The sequence below is a fragment of the Pongo abelii genome, chromosome 5, assembly GCF_028885655.2.
Source record: "Pongo abelii isolate AG06213 chromosome 5, NHGRI_mPonAbe1-v2.0_pri, whole genome shotgun sequence".
Classification (NCBI taxonomy): Eukaryota; Metazoa; Chordata; class Mammalia; order Primates; family Hominidae; genus Pongo; species Pongo abelii.
This window is the reverse complement of record NC_071990.2, coordinates 90,277,778-90,289,961: the sequence shown is the minus strand read 5'-3', so window position 1 is coordinate 90,289,961 and position 12,184 is coordinate 90,277,778. Positions and strand designations below refer to the sequence as shown.

General features: G+C 43.3%; 1 protein-coding gene across 3 annotated transcripts in view; it reads right to left on the bottom strand.

Annotated features, from left to right (window-relative positions):
• Positions 1-7,264, bottom strand: part of ANKRD6 (ankyrin repeat domain 6) — a 64,306-nt gene extending 57,042 nt beyond the window's left edge. For all 3 annotated transcript variants that reach the window (XM_024248662.3, XM_054557864.2, XM_024248665.3), the window contains exon 1: positions 7,123-7,264. In XM_024248662.3, coding sequence (XP_024104430.2) covers positions 7,123-7,242 — 120 coding nt within the window. In that variant the 5' untranslated portion in view covers positions 7,243-7,264. The remainder of the gene's footprint in view (positions 1-7,122) is intronic.
• Between the last annotated feature and the right edge of the window lie 4,920 nt (positions 7,265-12,184).

Below are 12,184 nucleotides of genomic sequence, written 5' to 3'. Positions count from 1 at the left end.
GTCAGTGACGTTGCTGAGGCTGAACAACCCTGGCCTACATTAATAAGCCGTTAATAAGCAGCAGAACAGCTGCCTACACCAAGGTCTTTGGATTCCAAATTCAGTGCCTTTCTCCTCTGTCAAACACAGATAAATGTAAGAGAGACACTATGACCCAGGTCACAGTGGTGATGTGGTGGGGAGTTCTGAGCACTCGCAGAGCAGTATGAAGGACACAGAATGCATAGAGAACAAGGTTACATCAATCGGGAGGAGAGCAAATTCCATCCAGGGTACCATTCACTGGGTGGACTTCATGTTGGTGGTGGTTCCTGAGCTGAGTCCTGAATGGGCAGGTCCTTCAAGGGGCAGAGTGGATGCAAAAGGCCTTTCAGAAGGCAGTTGCAAGGAACACTATAAGCTGAGTTTCCCAACAGCAACACTGTAAGTTCAAAGATGAGGCGCTGCCTTTGAAGTTCTTAGGCAAAATAATTCTCTGCCTAGGTTTCTATACCAAATTGTCCCATAAGCAAGAGGGTAGAATAAGGATTTTCAGACACGCAGACTCTCAAAAAATTTATGTCCATATTCCCTTTCTTAGGAAGAAATGAAAGAATGTGCAGTATCAAAGTTAAAGTGACATGGGTTCCAGCAAACAGGGATCTAATACAGGGGAGAGGTGAAAGGACTTCTCAGGATGACTGTGAAGAACTAGAGAGCAACTCAGATCAATCAGAAAGAAGGATAAATGACTCCAGAGGGGATATCCCCAGGAAAAGACTTGGGCTGATAAATATGTAATAGGTTTACTCATGGAGAATTGCACTAAGAACGGTTTTACAGAGTTATCGGATAGTAGATGAAACATTTACCAACAAATTTAAATCAAATTAAACAAGTGAAAAAATCAGGGTAACTATCAGCTCCAGGAAAAATAATAAGCTATATATTTGTAAAAAAGTAATCATTCTCAGCTAACCAGTGAGCAGCATTTACATAGTCACAATAATTATAAGTCTGATTTTAAAATTGTGGTATTTGGGAGGCTGAGGCAGTAGGATCGCCCGGGAAGTTGCTCATTATTATCAGCTAGGCATGGTGGCACACATGCCTGTAGTCCCAGCTACTCAGGAGGCTGAGGCAGGAGGATTGCTTGAGCCCAGGAGGTTAAGGCTGCAGTGAGCCGTGTTCGCACCACTGCACTCCAGCCTGGGAGACAAAGCAAGACTCTGTGTCAAAACAAACAAACAAACAAACTGTGAAGAGCTCACAGTTTCTGACTTCAAAACACATTAAAAGCTACAGTAATCAAAACAGTTGGTATTAGAATAAAGATATATAAAGCCTGTGAAATATAATAGAAAGCATAGAAATAAACCTTCATGTATATGGTCAAATGATCTTCAGCAAAGATGCCAAGACCGCTCAATGGGAAAAGGATAGTCTCCTCAACAAATGGTCCTGGGAAAGCCAGATACCCACATGCAAAAAAGTAAAGATGGACCCTTACCTTACACTATATGAAAAATTAACTCGAAATGGAATAAAAACCTAAACATAAGATCCAAAGCTATAAAGCTTCTACAAGGGGAAAAGCTTCATGACATTGGATCTGGCAATGATTTCTTGGATATGACAATAAAAGCACAGGCAATAAAAGCAAAAATAGACAAATGGGACATCAAGCTTGAAAATGTTTGTGCATCAAAGAACACAATCAGCAGAGTAAAAAGACAAGCTACAAACAACAAGATACCACTGTAAAGCTACTAGAATGGTCAAAATCCGTAACACTGAAACACCAAATGCTGGTGAGAATGTGGAGCAACAGGAAATCTCATTCATTGCTGATGGGAATCCAGCAATTTGGCAGTTTCTTACAAAACAAAACACTCTTACCATGTGATCCAGCAACTGCACTCCTTGGTATCTAGTGAAAAAAGTTGAAAATGTATGTCCACACAAAAAACTGCACATGAATGTTTATAGCAGCTTTACTCACAATTACCAAAATTTGGAAGCAACCAAGATGTCCTTCAGTAGGTGAATGCTTCCAAAACTGTAGTATATCCATACAATGGGAGATTTTTCAGTCCTAAAAGGAAATGAACTATCAAGCCATGAAAAGACATGGAAGAATCTTAAACGCATATAACTAAGTGAAAGAAGCCAATATAAAAAGGCTACATATTGTACGATTCCAACAACATGACATTCTGAAAAAGGTAAAACTATGGAGACAGTAAGAAGATCCAGTGGTTGCCAGGGATTGGGGTGGGAGGAGGGAAGGGGATAAATAGGTGAAGCACAGAGCATCTTTAGAGCAGTAAAAATAATCTATATGATACTATACTGGTGGATGTATGTCATTATACATTTTTCCAAATCCATAGAATGTACAAGAACAAGCCGTAATGTAAACTATGGACTTTGGGTGATAATGATGCGTCAGTACAGGCTCATCAGTCGTAACAAATGTATCACTCTGGTGGTGGATGTTGATAATGGGATAGGTTAAACATGTTTAGGGGTGGGAGATATATGAGAAATCTCTGGACCTTCCTCTCAATTTTGCTGTGAATCTAAAATGGCTCTAAAAAAGTACTCCTAAAGGCAACCACAGAATGAGAAAAAATGTTGCAAATGAAATATATGATAAAGGATTAATATCTAGAATATATAAAGAACTCTTACAACTCAACACCAAAAAAATCAAATAACCAGATTAAACAATAAGCAAAGGACTTGAATAGCCATTTCTCCAAAGATGATACACAAATGGCAAACAAGCATATAAAAAGACATTTAACATCACTAATAATCAGAGACATGCAAATCAAAACCACAGCAAGATATCACCTCACACCCATTAGGAAGGTCAGTAAAAATAGCAGCACTTTGGGAGGCCAAGGCCAGAGGATCACGAGGTCAGGAGATCGAGACCATCCCTGGCTAACACGGTGAAACCTTATCTCTATTAAAAATTTAAAAAAATTAGCCAGGCGTGGTGGTGGGCACCTTGTAGTCCCAGCTACTCAGGAGGCTGAGGCAGGAGAATGGCGTGAACCAGGGAGGTGGAGCTTGCAGTGAGCCAAGATCGCACCACTGTACTCCAGCCTGGGCGACAGAGTGAGACTCCGTCTCAAAAAAACAAACAAACAAACAAAAACAGAAGGTAAGTACTGTCAAGGATGTGGAAAAGTGGGAACCCTTGTGCACTGTTGGTAGCACTGTAAAATGGTGCAACAGCCATGGAAAACAGTATGGAAGTTACCCAAAACTTTGAAAATAGAACTACCATATTTCACTTCTGAGTATATAACCAAAAGATACGAAAGCAAGGACTCAAACACCCATGTATACCCATGTTCATACAGCAATATTCACAATAGGCAAAAGGCGGTCGCAACCCAAGTGTCCATCAGTGGATGAAGGGATAAACCAGATGTGGCATATACATAAAATGGATTATTATTCAGCCTTAACAAAGAATGAAATTCTGGTACATGCTACATGAGTGAATCTTGAAAACATGCTAAGTGCAATAAGCTAGTCACAAAAGGACAATATGGTATGATTCCACTTATTTGAGGTGCGGCTAATAGTCAAATTCAGAGACAGGAAGTAGAATGGTGGGTGCCAGGGTCTGGGAGGAGGAAATGAGAAGTTACTGTTTAATGGGTATAGAGCTTCAGCTGGGGAAGATGAAAAATTTCTGAAGATGGATGGTGGTGATGGTTGCACAATAATGTGAATGTATTTAATGCCACTGAACTACACATTTAAAACCGGTTGAAGTAGTACATTTACTATGTATATTTTACCACAATAAATAAATTTTAAAAATATAAAAGAAAGGCCAGGCGTGGTGGCTCATGCCTGTAATTCCAACACTTTGGGAGGCTGAGGAGGGAAGATCACTTGAGACCAGGAGTTCGAGACCAGCCTGGGCAACACAGGAGACCCTGTCTTAACAATTAAAAGTGCATGCCTGTAGTCCCAGCTACACAGGGAGCTGAGGTGGGAGGACTGCTTGAACCTAGGAGGTGGAGGCTACAGTGAGCTATGTTCATGCCACTGCATTCCAGCCTGGGTGACAGAGGGGAGCATATCTTAAATAAATTATACACACACACACACACACACACACACACATACACACACACGAGTATAACATAAATAAAATATTAAACTTGACTTCATTAAAAAAACTAAACTGATGAATCAGGTGGTAGAACATACATATTCATTGGAAATATGGAGACAAATACCAGAAAAGAAACATCTAGAAGGTTGAAAGTTGTTTCTTTGGAGTGTAAATGGGACTGGGCTAAGGGATCACTGTTTTTATTAAAAACCTTTAGCAGTATTTGAACTAATAGTTTTAAAATTCCAGTGGGCATGGGTTACTTTGCTAAAGATAACTATGAAAAAGCAAATGATGTATAAAAAAAGACAGGCAAGCACTGGTGAGATTGTAGAGAAACTGAAACCCTCATACACTGCTGGTAGAATGTAAAATGGTACAGGTATTCTGGAAAATAGCTTGGCAGTTTCTTAACGTGTTAAACAGATTTGCCATATGACCCAGCAATTCCACTCCTAGGAATATACTCTAGAGAACTGAAAACATATTTCCAACACAAAAACTTGTATATAAATTTTCACAAAAGCATTATTCATAATAGCCCCAAACTGGAATCAACCACAAATGTCCATCAACTGATAAAGAGATAAACAGAATATATGTATACAATGGATTATTACTCAGTCATGAAAAGGAATGAAGTATTGATACATGCTACAACAGAGATGAACCTTGAAAACTTTATGCTAAGTGAGAGAAGTCAGACACAAAAGACCACATACCATATGATTCTATTTATATAAAATGCCTAGAAAAGGTAAGTTTATAGAGACAAAAAGTAGATTCATGGTTGCCAGGAGCTGGGGGTGGGAATGGGAAGTGACAGCTGATGGGTATGAAGATTTTTACTGGGAGCTGGGCACCGTGGCTCATGCCTGTAATCCCAGCACTTTGGGAGGCCGAGGCGGGTGGATCACCTGAGGTCAGGAGTTTGAGACCAGCCTGGCCCAACACGGTAAAACCCTATCTCTACTCAAAATACAAAAATTAGGCAGGCGTGGTGGTATGTGCCTGTAGTCCCAGCTACATGGGAGGCTGAGGCACAAGAATCACTTGAACCTGGGAGGTAGAGGTTACAGTGAGCTGAGGATTGTGCCACTGTACTCCTGCCTGGGCAACAGACGGACAGACTGTCTAAAAAAAAATAAAATAAAAAAAAATATATATATATATAACTTTTTATTGTGACAATAGAAATGTTCTAATATTTGAATGTGCTTATATTAGTCTTCTCAGGTTGCCAGAACAAGAGATTTGTTCCTCAGTTCTGGAGGCTGGGATGCGTGAGTTCAGGGTACCCACGTGGTCAGGTTCCAGTGGGGGCTCTTTTCCTAGCTTGCTGATGACCACCTTCTCACTGTGTCCTCACATAGCAGGGAGGGCGAGAGACAGCAGACCCTGGTGCCTCTTCTTACATAGAAACATAGAAACTAATTTCATCACAAGGGCCCCACTCTCATGACCCCATTTAAAAACCTAATTACTTCCTAAAGGCCCTATATCTCTAAATACCATTAGGGATTAGGGTTGAAAAAAACGAATTTGGGGGAGAAACAATTCAGTGCATAGCAGTGGTGGTATAAACACACTAGAAATTATTGAATTGTACAATTAAAATAGGTGAATTTAATGTACGTAAATTATATCTTAATAAAGCTGTTTATAAAATAGCAAATAATTAAGTCTATTTATAGAAAAAAACTTGCAGACTATGCCCTAAGTGCATTAAATAAGTTATTGCTATTATAACAATTCTGAAAAGCTGACATTATTATCCCTCTTTTACAGATAAGAAACTGAGGCTCAAAGAAGTTAACCAACTTGCACAATTAGCAAACAAAGCAGAGTTCAAATCTGTGAGCAGGTGCCCTAACTACAGAGTCTGCACTCTCTCCCATTTGTGATTGCCTGGGCCCTGGAAAGTGCTATGGGTAGATCATACAAGCTCTGAGTTAAGGCCCCCTTCACCTTCAGTTCCAAACAATCCAATCACCATTTATGGGCAAACCCCTGTTCACCTCCATGGGGACCTACAAGTAGCTCAAGACCTCTCTGGAGACCCGCATGGAATGTGAAAACTGCACGTAAGTAAACATGAAAATAGGAGCTGACCAATCTGCCATAGAAGTTAACAGATGACCTTCTATGAAAATTAAACTTTGCCCCTCTTCACAGCTCTTTCTGGGAAGGACTGGAGGGTGGGCTTTGGAGCCAGACTCTGTGGGTACAAGTTGCATTTCCACCACTCAGCGGCTGAGGGACCCTGGACAAGTTTCCTCATCTCCAAAACAAGAATGAGAAAAGAATCTCTTCTAGAGGGCTGTAAAGTGCTTACAGCAATACTAGGGCTCAATAAGTGCTTGCTATCAGCGTTACTTTGCCAGCGTATTTAAACTCTCCATCTTGCTGCGCAGAGCCTGCCTTTTCTTGGATTTGCTACAAAACTGCCTTTGGCCAGTATGGTCTCTTATCTTTCATAGTCTTCTCTGTTGGCGCAGGGTAAGCAATGCCCTCCAAAGCTTACCACCCATCTTCACTGACCCACATGAAATCAAAGCCTATAGAGGTTGTAGCAGTCGTCTGGTCCAGGCCATCATCATACAGACGGAGACAATGAGACTCTGCACAGTGGAGGGGCTGTGCACAAGCTAGTCCACCACCCCGGGAGGCCCATCTAACGTGATTATCGCACACTCTGTCCAGTAAGCTTTTGTGTCCCAACTTCTCCCAAGAGATCTCCTCTCCATTTAGCTAAAGAAATAGGTGAGAAAAGCCACCGTGATTTTAAAGACTGTCAAATGCTAATTACAAGTTGCTCCACTTGAAAGATAGCAACAAAAGCATTCTTAATAATCCTCCTTCTTCCCAAACCTCCATCACTGGAAGAAAAGCCAGTTCTTTGAAAGCTGCGAACCAAACACAGCAGTTTTTCGGACAATGGTTAAGAGGTAGGCCAGTTCCCAGGGAATGGCTACAGCGTATTTTTCTCTTGTTACCTTGGTAACCGCTACCTTGGCGCCCTTGTTGATGAGCTGAACCACATTCTCTGTTTGGCCTTTGTACGCAGCTATGAGAAGGCGCTCTGAAAGTGCAGCGACCGCATCTTGCTGGCTCATGAATTAGGAAAGAAAGGTTTTCAGGGAAGCGGTAGACAAGTTCCTTCAGCTCAACACGAAGTCACTGGCCCGGCCTGGCACCCACAGGTAAAGATGTTCACAATCATCAGAAGATGTCTTTATGAATATGCCATCTTCGGGACCTAGGGGTTACAAAACAAAGCTGCCATCAGGGCCACTTGACACACAAGGACAGGTCACACCTCTTCTGTGTGATTTTAAGGCATTCTGCTGCTTGCATGTTGCAGGGTAGGGGAGCTGTGGGAGGCAGGACACACGGGAAGCACACTCCACAGCAAAGCCCCTGAACAGAACTTCCAAGTGGAAGGCAGCAGAATGTGCCAACCTCCCTCCCTTCTTCCCCCATCAGGGACATCCTCCGGAAGAGTATGGCCAGAACTGCAAGGTTTGCTCTGTTTTTCTCCCAGGGAGCGGAGGCCTGGTATAATCCCCTAAGCACCACCTGGTTTACACACCGCCTTTGGCAGGGAACTGTACCATGTGTGATCACCAAAGGCCCCCTGGTTGGATTTTGTGCATCCACCATGGCTAACGTGCCGCTTCCCCAGTGGGTCAGTGGCCTGTGGAACACACCCCACAGAGACCCTGCTAAGTGGTTTCTCTCTTTGGGGTTTTCTCCTAGCATTTACTGCAGTTCTCTCCCTTCATCCTTTTTTCACCGTAAATAGTGTAGTTCACGAGTTCTGGAACAGATGGAGAGCTGGGCACAGGCCTGGGCCGATTCCTGGTTCCAAGTGGCTGAAACAATCCACCTTGGGGACAACACAGATGCTAAACACTAACAGTGGCTCTGCCAATGCAGGGGGCTGGTCATGTTGCTTCCTTGCTAACAGGAGGAAAAGAAGTGGCACCAAAACCACTTACGGAACACTAAAGCCCTGTCGCAGAGCAGTGATCTGGAAGGTAGTAACTAGTAGCAAACTGAATTCTTCCTACCACATAGCAAAATGAATAAACTTTTAAAGACTGGGACTCCCCCCAGTATACCTGGGCTGCCATTAGACCCAACCAAAGCCATTAGTAATTATTTCAAGGGTGAATGGTAGAAGAAGAAATACTTAAATGTCTAATCCAGTCCTGCTAGAACAGCAAGGAAGTGAGGGCTTCTTTGCATTTTAAAAGATACTTATTAAAAATACTAGTATATACAAATGGAAAGAAAATGCTACAACAGAGATACCGTCCTTCAACCCAAACCCTACCACACATCCTAACTTTGAAGGTCTGGAAGATGCAGCCATCCTTTACATTTGTTCCCAGGCACACCCAAATGTCCTTTCAGTCTCTAAAGATTAAGGAATTGGCCATGATACGGCTGGAAAGCCCTGGACCATATCCTGTTTGAACTCATTCACCGTGGCATTCAGGCAGGTTGTTTGGCCAACCACTCTGTGAGGCTGGGGTTAAATGCCCACGTATAAAACAGACATGAGAACATTTATCTCCCAGGACTGTGGTGGGTATTAAAGAGGGTATTTTATTATGTGAAAGTATGGCCCAGATGTGAATACTGTAACTTCGGAAAGAACTCTTACCCCCCACTCTTGTGAATTATCAAACTTTCTCATCATTCTCCATCTGTTGCTCAAAATGCAGGTGAAGAATAGCAGAAAAAGAGAGAGGAACTCTCGCAAACCCATCCTGCTCCTGCTCACTGGGTCATTAGAAACAAAACAGATCTGGTGAAGGGTCTGCTCTAAAGCAGCTTGGTGAGTCACGGTCTGAGATCCCTGGGATATGCCAGAAATAGAATGAGCCAAAAAAAAAAAAAAGAAGGAGTAAAGCTGAGACTCAAAACACTGAAAGTAATGGAACTGGAAATGCCTTTGAAAATTCTCATGGTCGCACTGAATGGCTACAGTCTGGGCTTTATCTTTCCCAGACTGTTACACTATTTGGAAGTGGTTTGTTTTTAAAAACATAGGTGCGCTGCCTCTTTTCATTCAGGTAATCTGTGCTTTGTTCAAACCAATTATACTGAGCTTCTGCTCTGTTTGCCCAAATATTGCAAAATCACTCCAGGCCTAAATGGCAGGAAAATACAGAGTATTAGCCATGACTTACGAAATGATCTCCCTTCCACAACCACACCCTCCCGCTCATCTACCCACTTGTTATCTCTAGACACTAGACCCAACGGCCCCCTTCCATTCTAGAACCTTTCCTGCAATGGGTATTTGAATGTCTCAAGTACAAGAGCCCAGTTCATACAAATATTTTCATGGCTAAAATTCTACTCATTCTGCTCCATGGCTTATCCCCTGACAGTAGAGGTTTTTTTTTTGCTGCAACCTCAGTACAGCCCATCAGCTGAGGTCACAAGCTCCACGCCAGCAGCACTGTGCAGCCTCCTCAGCAATGGATGCAGGGGTCCAGCTGGCCCATAGTAAATTGATAGCCACTCCCCTCCCACCCTCCAGTCCCATGCAATGAATTCAGCCTCCTGGATACTGAGACTGAAATACACTTATGCCATAGCTGCAGGCTACTGAGATGGCCTTGTTTAGATAATTACCACTGGTAAACAGCCCTTTGCAAGCACAGCCCACATTAATTTTCCTTTTTGTTTGGTTAAAGATAGAAAAATACTACAGTGGTGAGAAAACATTGGCCAAGCAGAAACACCCTTCTATTTTTTTGCTTTTCAGTTACAGCTACTTAAGAATGTTCCTCTCTCACTCCATCCCCTCCACCATGACCAAAGCACCCACAGAGCAGCCTCCAGAACAGGTCCCTCACACAGGACTTTGGATACTCTCCCTACCAGAGTCATACAGAAAACTGCCTGCAAGATCAGGAACAGAAACCCAGCTTTCCAATTCCTAATCTGTTGCCAACACCATCCCTATGTGCTTGGACATCTCAAGTTCATTTTCAATTTAAGCCCAGTAATCGCCACCTTACTAGGATCTCCAGCCTTCACCTGCAGGTGCATTTACACACAGTTTGTGGGTGGGAAGGTATCAAATGAGGGTCTTCTTTTCTGCTTCCTTTCTGCTTCTTCCTGCACCTTTAGCCTTGGGTGTGGGTGCAGGCCCAGCAGAGATACCAGGTGCAGGCCAAGCAGAGACACCACCTCTCTCCCTCCCTCATGGTCACTGTTCCTAAGTCCCAAATCCTTACCTCCCATCTAGAACCATGATCCCCATCCCTTAGAGTGAGAAGACACTCTGTTTCTTCTCATCTGATGCCCTGACCTGACAAATTGGACCAGACAGAGATGTGTGTGTTGCAGGGGTGGGGGGCAGTTTAAGAAGGGATGGGAGGCAGTTTAAGAAGGGATGGGGGAACCCCTGACAGTAAATTGGGAGGGGAAGGGAATAGAGGGGTGAAACCAGTCTGGAATCAAAGAGTTAAACTTCACTGCCAACCTGTTGGCTACCCTGGCTGTAGCAGTTCATCCTCTCCTTACATCTGAGCCTCCTCTTCCAAGTAGATCAGCTATCATTCAAGATACTTCCCACTGCTGGCAGTGAGAAATGTATTCTGCCCCAAGCCTATCAATTACATCCCTCTTTGTCACAATGCTCATTTTTCACAGCATTCTGGAGGAAAACCTTACATGCAAACATGCTGCCCATTCTTTAAGCAAAAAGGAAATAAATACATGAGCATAAGTATGCAATGCACATTCTGAATCTAGATAGGGATTTAGCTTGCTACGATTTCCCTCCGTCCTCCCAGCCCACTGCCCCATTTTTGTTGCTCTGTAATTTGCTAATTCTTTTGTTTCTCATCACAAATACCAGAGGGTCACACAGTTGCTTGTCTGTGATGCAATCAGTTTTCTTTTTACAGAAAAAGGTCTATAAGGTTTGCTTTTGCTGTTTCCTTGGGGCTTTACAACAAATTCTCCTATACTTTGGAGAATTCACCAATATCCTAAAGCCACTACGTTCTGTCTCCCGACAAGCAAAATATTCCAGAAGAGACCTGCAAATAAAAGTCCCGGCCAGGCATTATGTACAACCCACCCAGAGATGGCCCACAGGCACCCAGGAACCAGTGGCGATGGAGCGCCATCAGCTATAAACTAGCTTTGCTCCTACTGCTCCAAACCTTGTGTTGAAGAGATGGTACTCACATCCGAGGGGCTGTCCTCTCTGTTCTACATCGTGTTCAGTTTCTGGATAACTGTGGTCAATTCTTTCCTGGAGAGATCATTAGCTTCCTAGGGCTGTCACTCCCAGCAAATCTGCAGTGATTTACGTTACAATGCTCGCTGCCTTTTCCCTTTAGCCTCCTCTGCCGATGCTGGCCAAATCACATCTAAAAGCTTATTAAGACATCCATTCAGCTTGCAATGTTTTGTGGCTTGCTAGTCTGCTCGTCACAGCTTCTGAAAGTCTTGTGTCTGCAGATTTTCACGGACTGCTCCCTCCTGCCAGCAGAGGACCTGTAACACTGCCCCGATTGAAGTCAGGGAACAATTCACAGATCCGGAGGAACATTTCTGAATGACACTCAGATGACAGAGAAACAAAGTTTGCATAATTTCAGCAGTAATGCAAGAAAAGATGAGTGTGCGTGTTGTAAGGGAGGGAGGGATGCAGAAAGGGTTGAAATCTATAACAAACTGCCTCCAAGAAAACAGGAAAATGCTTGCTTTGTGGTAGCAGCGGAGCCCAGACACTCCACCCTCCTCGGCAGAGAGTTCCAGCACAGTGACTGCGGCAGCACAGGAGACAAGGGTCTGGCTGAGCAGCTGTTCCCGATGTTTGTCTCACAAATACTCCTCTGAACAGTCTCTGCAGGGGAGGGGGAAGGGAGTAAACAGGGAACAGAGCCCCTTCAGAAGCTGTTCGACTGCCCTAAACTTGCAAGCGTGTGCTCCAGCCCACTTGTTGAAGCAACAGAAATCTAATTCCCACCTGGAGAGATCATAGAAAGGAGAGGGCTTTCATTCTGACTTGAGCCAATA